Source organism: Artemia sp. Qi Xiang Cuo, chromosome 18 (assembly GCF_049724085.1).
Source record: "Artemia sp. Qi Xiang Cuo chromosome 18, ASM4972408v1, whole genome shotgun sequence".
Lineage (NCBI taxonomy): Eukaryota > Metazoa > Arthropoda > Branchiopoda > Anostraca > Artemiidae > Artemia > Artemia sp. Qi Xiang Cuo.
This window is the reverse complement of record NC_142811.1, coordinates 34,135,040-34,152,696: the sequence shown is the minus strand read 5'-3', so window position 1 is coordinate 34,152,696 and position 17,657 is coordinate 34,135,040. Positions and strand designations below refer to the sequence as shown.

General features: G+C 36.7%; 1 protein-coding gene across 2 annotated transcripts in view; it reads left to right on the top strand.

The window, feature by feature from the left end:
- The first annotated feature begins 238 nt into the window (after positions 1-238).
- LOC148941430 (carboxypeptidase D-like) overlaps positions 239-17,657 on the top strand; it is a 107,526-nt gene continuing 90,107 nt past the window's right edge. Inside the window, exons 1-2 of one of the 2 annotated variants that reach the window (XM_089104422.1) lie at positions 264-392; positions 9,844-9,988. In XM_089104422.1, coding sequence (XP_088960548.1) covers positions 9,911-9,988 — 78 coding nt within the window. In that variant the 5' untranslated portion in view covers positions 264-392; positions 9,844-9,910. Of the gene's footprint in view, positions 393-9,843; positions 9,989-17,657 lie in introns of both variants that reach the window. The other variant, XM_089104424.1, reaches the window with a different exon arrangement.

The window sequence follows — 17,657 nt, the reverse complement described above, 5'->3', positions numbered from 1 at the left end:
GGTAGAAAAAAAATTTGACATGCAATCCCCTTTGTATGTCCAATATCGTAGTAGGAATGGGGAATCCAAATTTTAGTTTGCCACTCCTTATTCCTGCTCCTGTCAATATCTCATATTCCTTCACCCTATTTTTTAGCCTTGGTTATAGCGTTGTTTTATAATCATCCGCATGGTGGTGTGCTATGATTTCCCATGACAAATAGAATCTAGGACTCGGTGGAATTACCGATGCAGATTTCTAAGCTTTCCCAGTTCTAGTTGGTAAACCAACTAAGACAATACAAATGCAGTTTGTAGTATAACAACTGCTAATATTGATGCAAAAAGGTCTTTAATTTGCTAAGTTTACTTGGAATACGATTTGGATGCTAAAACTACAAGCCAGTCAAAAGGTAAATACAATTTTAATGACGGAAATGTATTTCCTACAGTCTATCGTGGGTAACTATATCTTGACATTGAGGGGGGGGGGGCTGATGAGATCTCTTTAAACTATCGTCCAAGAATCTGTTTTAGAACTTCTTACTTTTCTATGTCATTTCGGAAATTTTTCAAAATGTTAGTAAAGCGAAATTGGGTTTTAGATAATATTTAAATGTTTACAGGAATAGGGTATAAATCCAACTTATGGATATTGAAGGGAAAATAGCCCTTACAGCCTCAGCAGCAAGGGTACTAAACTAAACAATTGATATTTTCTTCGCAAGGTTATTATTAGCCCATTAGCTCAATTTAGAAGATAAGGTGGGCATGTTGTGCCTTATTAAAACTGTAATCATGGAAAGAACTTGAATTTTTATGACTGGAGGCACTAATTTGGGCACAAAATCCTCCTCCCCATCAACAAGTAGCCTTATATAAAAAATGTAGGCATGTTGCATCCAATTTAAACCAAAATCATGTAAGGATTTTCAATATCAGTCCTAAAACGAACTGAGCCTCGTTTTCGAGAGTAAACTAACTTGGCATGTAAGGCAATCTAATTTATGCCTTTGTACTAAAATAAAAAAAACAAGTTTTTTAAACTGAAAGTAAGGAGCGACATTAAAACTTAAAACTAACAGAAATTATTCTGTATATGAAAGAGACTGTCCCCTCATCAACGCCTCGCTATTTACTATAATTTTTTTTATTTTTTAAAAAAATAAATTTGTGAGACAGAGTAAAAATTTAGCGTAAAGAGCGAGGCGTTGAGGAGGGGACAGTCTCTTTCATATACAGAATAATTTCTGTTCGTTTTAAGTTTTAATGTCGCTCCTTACTTTCAGTTTAAAAAACTTGTTTTTATTTATTTAATTTTTGAACGTTTTTGAATAAATGTAGGTTTTGATATTGGCTCACTGTACATGAATAATTAAAACCAAATTTTCATATTAATTTACTTTTATTTAGTTAAATGGCTTTCTCGAAACTTGTTTAATTTTATTTATGAACGTTTTTATTAGTAATAAATATACGAAACTTACGAATTATCTTACGTAACGAACTTCTATATTTATATATTTTTAATACATTTATTAGGGGGTTCGCCCACTAGTCAATACCTTGCTCTTTAAGCGAAACTTCAAATTTTGTTCCAATTCTTTAGAAATGACCGGTTAATCACAAAGGCCGTTAATTAGAATAAATAGCTCTTATGAAAGTACTAAAAAATCTTTGGCTTAAAGAGCGAGGCATTGACTACGGGGTGAACCCAATTATATATGTAATATTTTCTGTTCGTTTAAAGTTTCGATGTTGCTGCTGTTGTAGTTGAAATACTTGTTTTTTTATATTAAATTTATGATCTTTTTTTAAATAATGCTGGGAAGTCCGGCGTCCCCTTCATAGCAATGTCCCTTCCCCCATGAAAACTTCCTTCATGGAAAGATCCTCCCACATAACCCCTGACCGACCCCCCCTCCCCCCCACTACCAGGAAAAATCTCCCCTGAAAACGCCTGTATACTTCCAAATAACCAATACTATATGTTAACATTGGGTAAAGTTCATAACTTTCAGCCCTCCCCCCGGGAAGTTCGGGGGATTGAGTCATCCTAAAAGAAATACTTATAATATTTTCGAACATGCTGAACAAAATGGCTATCTCAAAATTTTGATCAAGTGACTTTGGGAAAAAAATGAGCGTGGGAGGGGGCCTAGCTGCCCTCCATTTTTTTTGGTCACTTAAAAAGGGCACTAGAACTTTCAATTTCCATTCCAATGAGCCCTTCCACGATATTCTAGGACAACTGGTTCGATACGATCACCCCTGGGAAAAAAAACAAAAAAAAAAAAACAAACAAACGAACAAATAAACACGCACCCGTGATCTTTCTTCTGGCAAAAAATGCAAAATTCCACATTTTTGTAGATGGGAGCTTGAAACCTCTACAGTAGGGTTCTCTGATACGCGAAATATGATAATGTGATTTTCATTAAGGTTATATAATTTTTAGGGTGTCTTTCCCCCCTGTTTCGAAACTCAGCCAAATTTACTCAGGCACGTAACGTTTGATGGGTGGGATTCAATTTGATGAAATTTATATATTTGAAATCAGCATTAAAATTTGATTCTTTTGATGTATATATTTGTATCAAAATACCGTTTTCTAGAGTTTCGGTTACCATTGAGCCGGGTCGCTCCTTACTTACAGTTCGTTACCACGAACTGTTTGAAAACGGGCTAATTCTTAAAATGAATCATATGTTGACCCATTTTAAAAAGAAGCAGTAGCTATGTTATGACTAACAATATAAGTTCAAAAACATGGAAAGTCTCTCCTGCAAAAGTGAGCTAAGTCTTCGTTAAATGTAAGAACGAACAAATTCCTAATTTGGTGTCAAAACGCTGAAAGTCCAAGTTGTGGAATTTTACAGACGTGGTAAAAAAACAAGTTAAGTCCAGACTTAATGTAAAAGCCAGCTAAGTCTAAGCTGTGGATCCACTCTGTAATCGAGAGACCTATGCCTGGACTCCATGCAAACACGGGATACATTCTAAACCAATCGGGAAGCAAGGTAAGTCCTGATTTGGTACAAAGATATAGTCCTGACTCGGCTCAACCGTGAAGTCCTGACTTGCGCAAAAACAAACAAAGTCTAAAAGTTTAGCGTAAAGAGCAAGGTGTTGAGGAGGTGGCAACCCATTTCATGTACGGGATGATTTCCGTTCGTTTCAAGTTTTAATGTCATTCCTTCCTTTCAGTTGAATAATTTGTTTTTTTATTTAAGTTCTTATCGTTTTTCAAATAATACCAGGAAATCCTTGAAACACAAAATGTACACGATGTGTACACGATTTTTTAAGGTCATATGGCAAAACTAATCCATCAAGACGTAATAACTAAACTTATTTTTCAATATATTGATTATGCAAATTATTTTTTTGTTCTTAAATTCCCCAATTTCCTATATGCCTTAGGTTGTTTTTTTCCTTTTTTCAAACAGTTCGTGATAACAAACTGTAAGTAAGGAGCGACACGGCTCAATAGTAACCGTCAAACCGAAACTCTAAAAAATATAATTTTGACACTAATGGATATATCAAAAGAATTGACTTATTATGCTGATTTTAAATATATAAGATTCACTAAGTTTAGTGTTACCCATCATAGCCTACGAGCCTGCAAAATTTTGCCTGATTTTTGAGAAGGGGGGAAAACCCCCTAAAAGTCAAAGAATCTTAATAAAAATCACACCATGAGATTTCGGGTATAAGAGAACCCTACTGTAGAGGTTTCAAGCTCCTATCTGCAAAAATGTGGAATTTTAAATTTATTGCATGAAGAAACATCACGGATGCGTATTTATTTGTTGTTGTTTTTTGTTTGTAATTTTTTTACCAGGGGTGATAGTAGTGACCCAGTGGTCCTAATATATAGAGAGAGTGCTCATTCAAACGGAAATTAAAAGTTATAGTGCCCTTTTTAAGGGACCAAAAAGATTGAAGGGTAACTAGGCCCCCTCTTTTTCCTAATTCATGTGATTTTGAGGTAGCCATTTTGTTTTTGAATTTCCCAATTTACTATATACCTTTGATTGTTTTCTTTCTTTTTTCAAACAGTTTGTGGTAGCAAACTTTAAGTTAGGACCGATACGGTTCAATAGTAACCGAAACCCTAAAAAAACCGGAATTTTGATCAATAGATATATCAAAAGAATTGAATTAATATGCTGATTTTAAATATATAAGATTCGTTAAGTTTAGTGATAATCATAAAAGGCTACGAGCCTGAGAAAATTTGCCTGATTTTTGAAAAGCGAGGAAACATCCCCTAAAAGTCGAAGAATCTGAACGAAAATCACACCATCAGATTTAGGGTATAAGAGAACCCTACTGTAAAGGTTTCAAGCTCCCATCTGCAAAATGTTGAATTCTAAATTTTTTGCCGGAAGAAATATCACGGATGCGTATTTATTTGTTGTTTTGTTTGTGTTTTTTCCCCAGGGGTGATCGTAGCGACCCAATGGTCCTAGTATATCGGAAGAGCACTCATTCAAACAGAAATTAAAATTTCTAGTGCCCTTTTTAAGGGACCGAAAAGATTGAAGGTTAATTAGGCTCCCTCCCACGCCCTTTTTTTCTAAAATCGTCTGATTTTGAGGTAGCCATTTTGTTCTTGAATTTCCCAATCTCTTATGTGCCTTTTATTGTTTTCTTCCTTTTTTCAAACAGTTCGTGGTAGCAAACTGTAAGTAAGGAGCGACTTGGCTCAATAGTAACCGAAACTCTAAAAAACGTAATTTTCATATTAATAGAAATATCAAAAGAATCTGTATGTTATGCTAATTTCAAATATATAAAGATTCTTTAAGTTGAGTGCTACCCATCAAAGGCTACGAGCCTGAGCAAAGTTGCCGGATTTTTGAAAAAGGGGGAAGTACCCCCTAAAATTCAAAGAATCTTAATGAAAATCACACCATCAAATTCAGCCTATCAGAAAACGAGGAGGTTTCAGAGGTTTCTAAAGGTTTCAGAGGCTTATAGAGGTTTCAAGCTCCTATCTGCAAAAATGTGGAATTTTGTGTCTTTTGCCGCATAATCACGCATCCGTGTTTATTTTTATTTTATTTTTTGCTTTTTTTCAGGAGTGATCGTATCGAACCAATAGTCCTAGAATTTCAAGCTAGGGACCATTCGAACGGAAATTAAAATGTTCTACTGTCCGTTTTAAGTGACCAAAAAGATTGAAGGACAACTAGACCCCCTCCCATGGCCCTTTTATCCTCAAAATCCTCCGATTTTGAGATAATCATTCTGTTCAGCGTAGTTGAAAGGCCGAATAACTGTACTTTTGGAGATAACATGACGACCACAGCCCTTGGGGAAAGGTCTCTTAAGTTATAAAATTTTCCCATTCTTTACGTATATTATTTGTTACTAGGAAGTATACATAATATTCAGGTGGTGGGTGGAGTGAATTTGTCTGCTTGGGGGATTTTCCACGTGCAGAATTTCCCATGGACAGGAAATTTTCCGGGGGGGAGGGGGGGGTGAACTATACAGGGAAATTTTACGCTGAGGGAATTTGCCCGAACCCCTATACAAAATTCGTTTTATTTGTCTTCCTTTCTCTTTGCCGACTGAACTTTATGTCTGGAGATGTTAAGGGAAATTATCCGGTTAAATTTTCACCGATATTGAATTTTCTAGAGGATCTTTGCGATGGGAGGGAATCTTTCCGTTGAGGTAGAGCCGGATTTCTCGGTTTTACTTAAAAAACAATAAGAAGTTAAATATAAAACTAGTTTTTATTTTCAACTGAAAGCAAGGAGCAACAATAGTACTTAAAACGAACATAAATTATTCCGTATATGAGGGAGCCTGTCCCATCCTCAATACCTTCCTCTTTATGCTAAAGTTTGAATTTGGTTCCAATTCTTAAAGAACGACTCCTGAAACACAAGGATCATTTAATTAGAACAATAAGAAGCTTTTTAAAAATCCTAAGAAACTCAGTGCGAAGACCTATGTATTGAGAAGGGGGCAACGCCCTCATGTACGTAATAATTTATGTTCGTTTTAAGTTATAATGTTGCTCCTAACTTTTTTTTTTTTTTTTTTAACCCTGGGCCAGAATTGTATCAGATGCAACGCTACCAGCGTTGCCTCTACTAAAGAGCCACCTCAGAGGGGGCTCATTCAAGTGCAAATTGAAAGTTCTAGTATCCCTTTAAGAGTCAAAAGTGATCGGAGGGCAACCAGTCCCCCCAAGCTCTCTTTTCTCCAAATACATCCGATCAACGTTTTGTTACGGCCGTTTTGTTCAATATAGTCCAAAGGGCGAAAAACAAAGCCTTCGGGATCGACAAAACCTCCCAGAGCCCCCAAGACAAGGAATGTAAGGTATACAAGCTGCCCAATATTAGAATATATGGTTTTTGTGGAAGGGATGGTCGTATCTTCGGAAGAGGCTCATTCAATTGGAAATCGAAAGTTCTAGTCCACTTTTTAAGAATCAGAAGTAATCAGAGGGCAACCAGCCCCTCCCCAATGCACCATTTCCCCCCAAACGCATCCAATCAAAATAATGAAATAGATATTTTGTTCAAAATAGACCAAAGGTCAAATAGCCATTCCTTCAGGGTTAACAAACCCGCCAGCAGTCCCCGAGCAAGGGCGGTAAGTTATGCAAGTTGCCGTTAACACATAAGGTTTTTACGACAAAGTTTTTCATATAAATTTTTTTAAGGGGGGTCATTCGATTGGAAATCAAAAGTTCCAGTGCGCTTTTTAAGGGTCAAAAGTGACCGGATAGCCCCCCCCCCCCGGCCCTTTTTTTACTTAAATGTATGCAATTAAATTTTTTAGACAGCCATTTTATTTAAAACAGTCCGAAGGATAAATAACATCCCTCTGGGTATCATAATCCGCCCCCAAGCCCCCGGAGCAAAGGCTGTAAGTTATGCAAGTTGTCTAATTTTAACATGTTACGTTATTTATAAAGAAAAGAGGGTATGTTGGATCCTGGATATCCAAAAAAACTCAGAGTCTCAAGTTCAAATTTTAAAGAAATGTAAAGAAGGATACCAAACACAACCAAGACTTTCAACTTTCTGGTTGTGAAAAGAACGTATCAGCAATATCTAAGGACCGGCTGAAGGTTTCTCAGGGACGAATGTTTAGGGGCATCTTTAACTAAATCAAAAGATAGTATATGTATCCATTTTTACAAGAAGACATATCTACAATATATCGAGAACAGCTGAGGGCATTAGATTTAAACTTTCGGTGCAAGTTGAGGGGATAATATTGAAAAATGGTTGAAGGGCAACCAGTCCCCTTTCATGTCCTTTTCAGCTGCAATCTCCACAAAAGACATCAGATCAAAATTTTGTTATATCAATCTTGCTCAAAATAGTCGAAAAGCCAAATAACTACTCTTTCAGGGATGACAAAACCCCCAATAGCCCCATTTTCTTTCTACCTTATACCCCCAAAATCCCATATTTTCTATGATCGCTTATATTAATTTCTGTTCGTTTTGGGATTCGTTCATTAAAAACATTTTTTTCGGAAAAAATCTGTTTAATTAATTTAAAGAGAGTGCACGTAATGTATTAACTAAAAAAATTCAAATCAGTAAAAGTTGCATCGGTTCTTGACGCCCCGAAGTGAACCAAAAGTTCCTTTTATCTGATTGATAATTAACTGTTAGTGTAGACTGAGTAGTAGACTGAACCTAGGGGACTGTGACAAAGACAACCAGCTTAGGGAAAAATCGATTTTTGGGTTTTCAAATTTTGCAAAAATCGTATCGACTTTTGGTGCGAAAAATTCATTTTTTCGTTCATCTGCTAGAAAATTTTAGAGTATGTCGGGCAATTTTTGCACCAGCAACCAGAAATCAGAGCACAAGTCCTAAAACCAGTGTGAAATCGTGAGCCCTTTTCGTTATCCAACTTCACAAAGTTAGAATATTTAAAAAAAAAGATGAATATTATTTAACGTCCCGAAAAGGTCTGATTCATCTGAAAAAAAAAATCTTATCAAAATATTCATACAAAACGAAAATAGCTCCTGTCTCACCTCTCCGCCAGAACAGGTACTTAACCTTTCCCGAACCAAATGCTAACGAAGTAAGAGCCCACAAAATATCACAAAGTGAAAATAACCAAAACAAAAAATGATATAAAACCATCACAGTATGTAGACAGGGACAGGGCCAACGGAACCCCCATTAACAGACATACAAATATATTAAATAAATCTTGCTTTAATGGTTTGTCACATCGGATTTCTTTGTTTTTGTGACAACAAAACAAAGCTTTTTCATGAATGATCATGACATCCATTCATTTCTTGACTTGAAAAGCAAACAATTACGACAAGGAAGAACTTGTAAAGCTTACGTTGTGTTTTACCCATGATATTGCCTCATTTTTATAGAATACTAAAAAATGAGTACGAGGGGTTGAGGTGCACGAGAGTTAAGTTAAATGAGGTTCAGTTCACGGGGGTTCAGTTGCACGGGGGCTCAGTTGCAAGGGGGCTCAGTTCACGGAGTTTCGGTTGCACAGGGGTTCAATTACAGGGGTTCGGTTGCCTGGGGTTCAGTTACACAGGGGTATAGTTGCAATGGAACCCACTAGAACTTTTAATTTCCGTTCGAACGAGCCCTCTTTTGATTTTCTAGGACCATTGGTTCAATACGATCACCCCTTGAGAAAACTAAATAAAACAAACAAACAAAACACAAAAAACGCGTATCCTTGATTCACAAAATACTAAATTCCACATTTTTCTACAAACTTGAAACCAACAGTAGGGATCTCTGGTACGCTGAATCTTATGGTGTAATTGTCGTTAAGATTCCTTGACTTTTAAGGCATATCCCCCTTTTTTGAAAATGAGGCAAATTTTCTCAGGCTCTTTTCTTTTAATAGGTAACACTAAACATAATGAATCTTATATATTTGGAATTTGAATAATAATCCGATTCTTTTGATGTACAGTAGGTGTCTATTAAAGATTCGGTTACTATTGAGCTGCGTTACTCCTTACTACAGTTGGTTACCACAAACTGTTTGAAAATGTAAATTCGGCCTATCTGGGCATGTGACGGCCATTTTTCAAAAACATATCTCTTTCTTATCTTAAAATAATAAATAGAAATAAAATTTTGGTTTCCCTGGAAAAGTACCAAAAAAGGTGAACAAGCCCTTTTTTTTAAAACAGATCAAAATTCGCAGCCGTCTGCAGCGATTAAAACAAAAAATATATTAGCCAGTTTTCACAGAAAAGTACAGTTTTTGCATTTAAAAAACAAAAAATTACTGATCTGTCCAGGGATTATCATCTTTATGTTTTAAACAACCACCCTAATTTCTTTTGTGTTATTTCTTGTAATCTTGATTTTTATTTCGATTTTTTCATTACTGTCGGTATTTTGGACAAATAGTAACAACACTATTCAAGATATATATCTTTTTCATTAAAACTTAAATAACGCCTTAGCCGTTTAGACAGACTGAGAGGGGGTAGCCCCGTTTTTATTTGCGGTAACTCTTATTTGCAAACCTTGACTAGTCTTGTGATATTAATGTGTTTATGTGTTGTTTTTGATGTTATGACAAATGAAAAGACACACTACTCAAAATGCAAATAGTTTTTACTAAAGCGCAAATCACGTTCAGGTCCATAGAAGGCTATAGGGATTGTCGCTCTCTTCTCACTTGTTATAATTTCTGTTTATTTTAAAAAAGACCAAGTTATTCATTTTATTTCGTTTTTTTAGGACTCATATACTCATCCATAGTAGTCAGTATCTGTTGTCTTAATATATCATGATATTAATAATTTTAGTTTCTGTTCGTTTTGATTTTCATTTGCTCATTCATAGTAATTTCGGTTTGCTTTAAGGTTGAAGTGCCAGGGAACCTTGCTTCGGTCGATGAAGTGAATTTTAATAATCAAGTCTGTTTCCGGGATGTTTCCCCCACAGGACAATTTCCCCTGGAAAATCCCCCCCCCCCATTTGAAATTGATCAGGAAAAGGAAAAGAAAGGTAATAAAAGGTATGAAGAAAGTAAGCGATTGTAGAAAATTATACCTATATTCCAGATTACAGTCAGAATATAGCCTGTGGTGTTGAATATTATATAGATTTATTTTTACATTTTATTTCTTTCAATTCTTCTTTTCGTGATTTTCAGGGCTAAGGGTGGAACTCAGAGTAATGCCAAGGTTAAAGAAATTAATTTATTTGCTTATTTGACATACCAGAAGACCGAGCTTCGCTCAGTTTTGGTACTTGTCTATTATATAAAACACAATCGAGAAGTGAAGTTTGGTTTATGCTAGTGGAAAAAAACAACAAAATATGATGAAAATAGAATACTTTTCTAGCAAAATCGTGAAAACTACATCTTGGAAATATACTCCCAGAACGCAGAAATGTCCTCAAGAATGGCGTTAAATGAACTCGGCCTTCTGCCTTTACTGCCGGCCGCCACGTGTACTCTACTAAGCATGAATGTAAATGATGGCGGGATGTACCTCGGTGCCGTTTGTTCCTCCAATTTGCGGAACCCCACACTAACCGGTGTCCTCGAGAATCGCGTTAATAATGAACTAAAATGAACTAGGTCATGTATAGCGTTAATAATAAAATTTCTTTGTCTTTAAGACGGTCAGCCGACGCCGAAGCTCCCAATTTAATAATTCACAAATGACCTCACAATTTTGCTAACAAAGTATTCTATTTTCATCATTTTTCAATATCACCAAACTTCACTTCTCGAGTGTTTTTTCAAACAGTTCGTGGTAGCGAACTTTAAGTAAGGAGCGACCCGGCTCCGTAGTAATCGAAATTCTAAAAAACGTAATTTTGATACCAACAGATACATCAAAAGAATCAGATTTGTATGCTGATTTCAAGTATATAAGTTTCATCAAGTTTAGTTTTACCCATCAAAAGTTACGCGCCTGAGAAAATTTGCTTTATTTTTGAAAAATGGGGGTAACAACCCCTAAAAATCATAACACTTTAATGAAACTCACACCATCATATTTAGCGTATCAGAGAACCCTACTGTAGAAGTTTCAAGCTCATATCTCCAAAAATGTGGAATTTTGTATTTTTTGCCAGAAGAAAGATCACGGATGCGTGTTTTTCTTTTTTTTTCAGGGGTGATCGTATCGATCCAGTAGTCCTAGAATATCGTGAAAGGGTTCATTCGAACGAAAATCAAATTTTCTAGTGCCCTTTTTCAGTGACCCAAAAAATTGGAGGGCAACTTAGCCCCCTCCCACGCTCATTTTTTTCCCGAAGTCACCCAATCAAAAATTTGATATAGCCATTTTGTTCAGCATAGTCGAAAATCTAATAAATATGTCTTTCAAGATGACTTAATCCCCACAGTTCACAGAAGGGCTGCAAGTCATGAACTTTACCCATTGTTTACACATAGTATTGGTAATTGGGAAGTATACAGACGTTTTCAGGAGGGATTTTTTCTGGTGGTGGGGGGGGGGGGGTCAGAGTATGGGGTTGCGGGAGAGGATCTTTCCATGGAGGATGTTTCCTTGGGGAAAGGACTTTTCTATGAAGGGGGTACCGGATTTCCCAGCATTATTTTAAAAACGATCAGAAATTAAATAAAAAAAAAGTTTTTTTTTCAACTGAAAGTAAGGAGCAACATTGAAACTTAAAACGACCAGAAATTATAACTTATATGAGGGGGCTCGCCCCCATGTCAATACTTTGCTCTTTACGATAGTTTTTTTAGTACTTTCAACAGAGCTACCTATTCTAATTAACCGGCCTTTGTGATTCAGGGGTTTGTGATTCCAACAAAATTCGAACTTTAGCCTAAAGGACGAAGTATAGACTAGGGGACGAACTCCCTAATATACGTAATAAGAACATACGAATATAGAACTTTGATACCTAAGTTAATTCGTAAGTTATGTCAAAACAAAAATCTCATTTTAATTATTCATGTACGGTGAGCCAAAATCAAAGCAGCATTAATTCAAAAACGTTCAGAAAGTAAATAAAAAAAAACAAGTTTTTTGAACTGAAAGTAAGGAGCGACATAAAAACTGAAAACGAACAGGAATTATTCCGTATATGAAAGGGGCTGTCCCCTCCTCAACGCCTCACTCTTTACGCTAAAGTTTGGCTCAGTCTCAAAACTTAATTTTTTAAAACAATAAAAAACTCTAGCGTAAAGAGCGAGGTGTTAAGGAGGGGACAGCCCCTTTCATATACGGAATAATTTCTGTTCGTTTTTAGTTTTCATGTTGCTCCTTACATTTAGTTAAAAAAAATTGTTTGTTTTTTATTTAATTTATAATAGACATGTACCTCATTTTTTTTAAAGAAAAAAACTTTTGTGTGTCTCTTTTTTATTTAGATGTATTGATATTTTTATTTTATTTGTTTCCTTGTAAAAAATGAGTTATTAATCATTAATAAGGCACCGTTTTAAGTGTGAATCCTTTTAGGACTAATTTCTGTTCGTCTGAAGTTTTAATATGGCTCTTTATTATCATTTTTTTTTTAAACTTCTTTTCGTTAAATTTTTGTTGCCTAGTCGATTCGTGAATTGGTGCCCTTGAACTATCCAAAAGAAAAGCAAACTTACTTTCTTAAAAATATAGTCCAAACTAATAATATTTTTGGTTGAATATCTTGCAAGGATCACTTCCAAAGTTCAATAGTCCTTTTATGTCAAATTGCAAGGTTCAATTGACCTTAAAGATGGCTAATTAGCAAAGTAATTGCAGAATTATAGAAAAATAATTGCGAAATTAACTCAAATCTAAATTTTTAAAGTGTGAGTCAGTTATATTCACTCAATGTCAAACTCCATTGCAACAGTTTTATCCGGTCCTACTAAAACCCTTCAGAAAATTTAAAAAATATATTTTAAAGCCGCTGGTGTAGGGATAACAAATTTTCTGAAATTTATGACCTATTTAGATATTTTTTTGACGAGAAAGTAGTAATATGCTAGTTTTCAAAAAAAAATATAGAGCCGTTTTAGAGAATATACATATATGTTATAAATATATACATATAAATAAATATATATACATATATATATATATATATATTTATATATATATATATATATATATATATATATATATATACCATTATTACTCGTTCAAAAATATAGGATTATTATGTGACTTTATTTATGCTCGTTTTAGGCTTTAACACGACACCCACTTTTCTTTGAAAGCTCTTTTTCGATTTTTTTTTTTTTTTTGAATAAATAATACATGAAAAACAATCTTCAATTGGCGTTTTTTGTACAAATGGAACTATAAAATGTTGATTTCTTTTGAAAAAGGACAATCCCGTGCTGTCGATCAACAGAAAATGCAATCAAAGATATTGCTTTATCCACAACATTACTGGAAATAGAACAACATAGATTTAAAGGTTCAAGAGAATGGACATAAGTGTATTTGCAGAAAAGGAAAAAATTTAGATGGCTTTAACATCTTTTTAAGATTGCAACATCCATAAATTTGCGATATTTTGACGCACGATTGGTAAACTTGCAAAAATGCCGGTTTTAAAAGGCAGATGTTACAATGCCCTCATAATTAATCAGCTCATTACATCCTTGACACAGAAACATAAACAAGATATAACAAAACAACGGAGCCTGTGCGTAATTACCCTTTGTCAAAAATGATAATTCATATCGTCCCCATTAAGTCGAAAGATAACTGTCACAACAGCGAGTCTGTCACTTTGGTTTGCATCTTCTATGATAAGAGCATTCCAAAATGATTTGGGATTAAAATCCTGAATACCTTCCAAAATTGTTCCAGATTGAGCTTATTCAGCTCCACTCACCGAAAGGAGCTTAATACCTTCCAAAATGAGATTATTCAGCTCCACTCACTGAAAGGAGCTTAATTCCTTCCAAAATTACTTCTCGTGGCTTACTATGTGTCACAGAACATGTGCGTCACTTGTCTTCCTTTTTATAACAAGATTCATGGCACCATCAATTAACTGATGATTGCTAGCCTAGCATATATTTGCCAAAAGTTCAGATTAGCAGCAATAAGGCTTTGCTCCAAGGTTTACTACATGGGAAAATACCATCATTTAGCACGCGTTGTGAGCACATAGATGCAAATTTCAACGTATAGAAAGACAACGCTTATTTCACGTTGGGTGTGTGATTGGCTCAAAACTTCCAGGGATTTTTTTCTTGGTAAAATAAACCAAACTTTTTTATGTGGGAGAGGAAGGAGGGGTAGGGGCTTGTAAAGAGGCCTAAGAGCTTTTGGTCCCTCATCAATTTGAAGATTGCAGCCGTAGGTCCTTTGGAGAAGAGGAGTCTAATATACAAAGATAATCCAGGGCAGAGCCCCCCTCCCAAAAAAAATTCCAAAAAGGGCAAAAAGATTTCTGATTGGCTCAAAAACTTATATTTTAAGTTTTCGGACCAAGAAGACCTCAATGCAGAAGAAACAATATAGCAAATTTGGTTCCACCTAAAATGGGCCAGAAGAGAGCCAAAGGAATTTTCTCCTAGTCACTTCCCAAGAAGGTGAGCCTAAAAACTGGAGACGAAGCTCACTTAAGATAGCAATTTTGTTCAAAATAATCGAAAGCTCCACTATCTATTTATCCGGGGATGACATGACCCCATGTTTTAAAATTTCCTTCTATCATGTTTTAAAGAAGGTTTTATTCGCAAGGTTTGACCAGTACTGGTCCTAGTCCTGTTTCACGGTTGCATTAAGGGTTATTTTATACCACTAGCGAGAGGGCGCTTTTTTTATCCTGTTCTGTGGTTTGGTCAGAAATTCCAATTCGTTTTTATCCGCTTTGTGTGCCCGAGAAGTTCTTCAACTATGTTCTGGGTAGTAATTTTTATGTGCGCCCACTCTTGGTCGACAACAGACAAGTGATTCAGGACTTTGAATCAGTTACCAAGTTTCACCTCGAAATCTGCTTTAATTTCGGGATGCTAGTGTTTTGACAAATCAAAACGCTTCCCTCTTTTTTTTTCCGCCTTTGATTGCTAAGATAGTAACCTAACTTACACACAAGTAAAAAGTGATTAGATCAGTGGCGGCTCCAGGATTTTTTTAGGGGGGAATAGGTTTATCCGATAAACTTGCGTTAATTAAGTAAATTATACTACTTTAGACTATGTTAGGGGGCGCACGCCCCCCTCCCCTGGATCCGCCACTGGATTGGACTCAATTTCAATGTTCAGTAGAGGAGGGGGTACCAGCGCGATCCCTCACCCCTGCTGCCATCTACAATTTAGTTTAATGCCGACGGGACATAATTTATTCAAGGATTATCGATCGAGTCTAATGTGGGTGTGTCAAGGTCAATCGATCTGTTGTTGTTTGGCCACGTGCGAATGGCATGAGGGGTGATTTACATAATCGACGGGAGAATTATTGATTCATGAGCGTCGGGAATTATGAAACAATATGGTCATAGAGTCCCTAGGGAGAAAGATTACGTAATAGCTCAATGACTTCTTTTTCCAAGATCGATTTATTTGTTGTTTATATGGGTAATAGCTCGGGGGGGGAAGGTTACACCTGCGCATTGAATTCTAACGGGAACAATGTTATTGATCTAGGACTCGAGGGGGAAGTGAATTTCCGAGAACTTGATTGCGTAATCGATTGGGAATTTTATTGATCCGATAACGGGGAACAGTTAGATCACGTGTTTCCTTCTCAGCCAATCAGCGAGTCGGTTACATCCCCCTTCTCAGCCAATCAGCGAGTCGGTTACATATTAGCGGCGGGGGGAATATAAGGAAGGGATTTTTTGGATAGGTCTTTTATTCTGTGAAAAAAATTAAAAGGAGTGAGAAGAAGAAGAACAGTTTTACTTTACTCATTTGGATATATATTTGTGTGTGTGTTGACGATGGCGATGAGTGGAATGTTTACCCTATTAGAAGTTGATAGTGGAGCTGATGATAATAGTACAAGAGCACCAAACATTGCGGTGGAAATCACGAAAGGATCACGGTTTTGTCTGGAATGGGATGCAGTATATGCAAGATATGTGATATCCTTGAGCAAATTTAAAATGGAGGATCAATTATGTTTCGCCGCAAAAGTTGATATAGCACATGTGAATAGACTTCAATGTGCTTTAAGTGCATTAGTGAAACATATCGAAGACAATAAACACTATCGCTAATTGTACATGCTCTGTATTATTGATGTTGTTGTTGTTGTTGTAATTATTCAATAAAATTGTTTCGAAATCGAAAATGTTCCCTTTTCTTTTCTGGTTAGGTTAGGTTAGGTTAGGTTAGGTTAGGTTAGGTTAGGTTAGGTTAGGACCTAACCTAACCTAACCTACCCTACCCTAACCTAACCTGACATAATCGCTATGGAAATTATTGATTCACGAAGGGGAGGATTAAGAAACATTAAGGTTTCTTTAATCTTTAGGCCTGACCTGTGAACTTGATTTACATAATCGGCGGGGAAATTGTTGATTCACGAAGAGGGAATTAAGAAACATTAAGGTTTCTTTAATCTTAGGTCTGAGGGATAAACGTTCTTTAGGACAGAGAGAAAAATTAATATTCTATTTTTAAATAGGGCTTCATTGATCTTTAGTGTCAGGAATTATAATTGACATCACTTGTTATCTTGGAATTATGCAGGAGTCTAAAGAGATAGAAATTCTATTTTTAAATACGGCTTCACGGAGCTTTAAGTCGGAGAGATAAATTGATATTCTAACGAAACCATAATAGTTTAGCTATGAAAATTTATGAGATGAAGAGATTAACGTAGGAAAGGGTTTCCTAGAAATTTGAAATGTGAAAGTACTGAGATGCCAAACAAAAGGAACACGATGAAATTACTTTTAGGGATTATTTGGGCGAAACGGTTTTAGACAGCTTATGGAATTATTTCGGCGAAACCGTTAGAGACGTTGATTTAAAAGATGATTCAAAAGATGATTTTTGAGTGTGGTCGTTATAATACACAAGTTCCATTGAACTGTGTTGTGAGGTCCCCTACCACAACCCCAAAGAGCCCCGATCGCCCTACCCCGATCCAAAGGGTTCCAATCCCCATACCCCCACCCCGAAGGAAGCCCCGGTCCTCAAAGCCCCCCAAACTCCCAAAGGCCCTCCACCGGTCCCCCAAAGGCCCACCCAGACCCCCAAAGGCCATCCCCAGGCCCCAAATGTCCCCCAGGCTCCCAACTGTCCCCCGGACACTCAAAGGCCCCCCAAGCTCCCAAAGGGCCACCGGCGCCACAAAGGCCCACCCAGACCCCCAAATGCCATCCCCGGGCCCCCCAAAAGCAGATCGATCTCCCAAAGGACCAACTTGGTCCCTAAGGCCCACCACCGGTCCACAAATGCCCCCCAGGCCCCCAAAGGCCCTCCCGGCGCCCCAAAGACCCACCCAGACCCCCAAATGCCATCCCCGGACCCCAAAGCCCATCCCCCGGTCCCCAAAGGTCCCCCCGAGCTCCCAAACGCCCACCCACCCACAATGGACCCACAGACCCTCAAAGTCTCTCCCCGAGCACTCGTCTTTCGTTGATGTGTGTTTTCTGAAACCTATTATTCGGGATGTGTAGTTTGCTACTTCAGGCTTTTCTGAGCTAAGGTTTCCTAGTATTTCGTAGGTGAATGTTGTCTGAAACCAATAGTTTGGGATGAGTAGTTTGCTATTTCAGGCTTTTATGA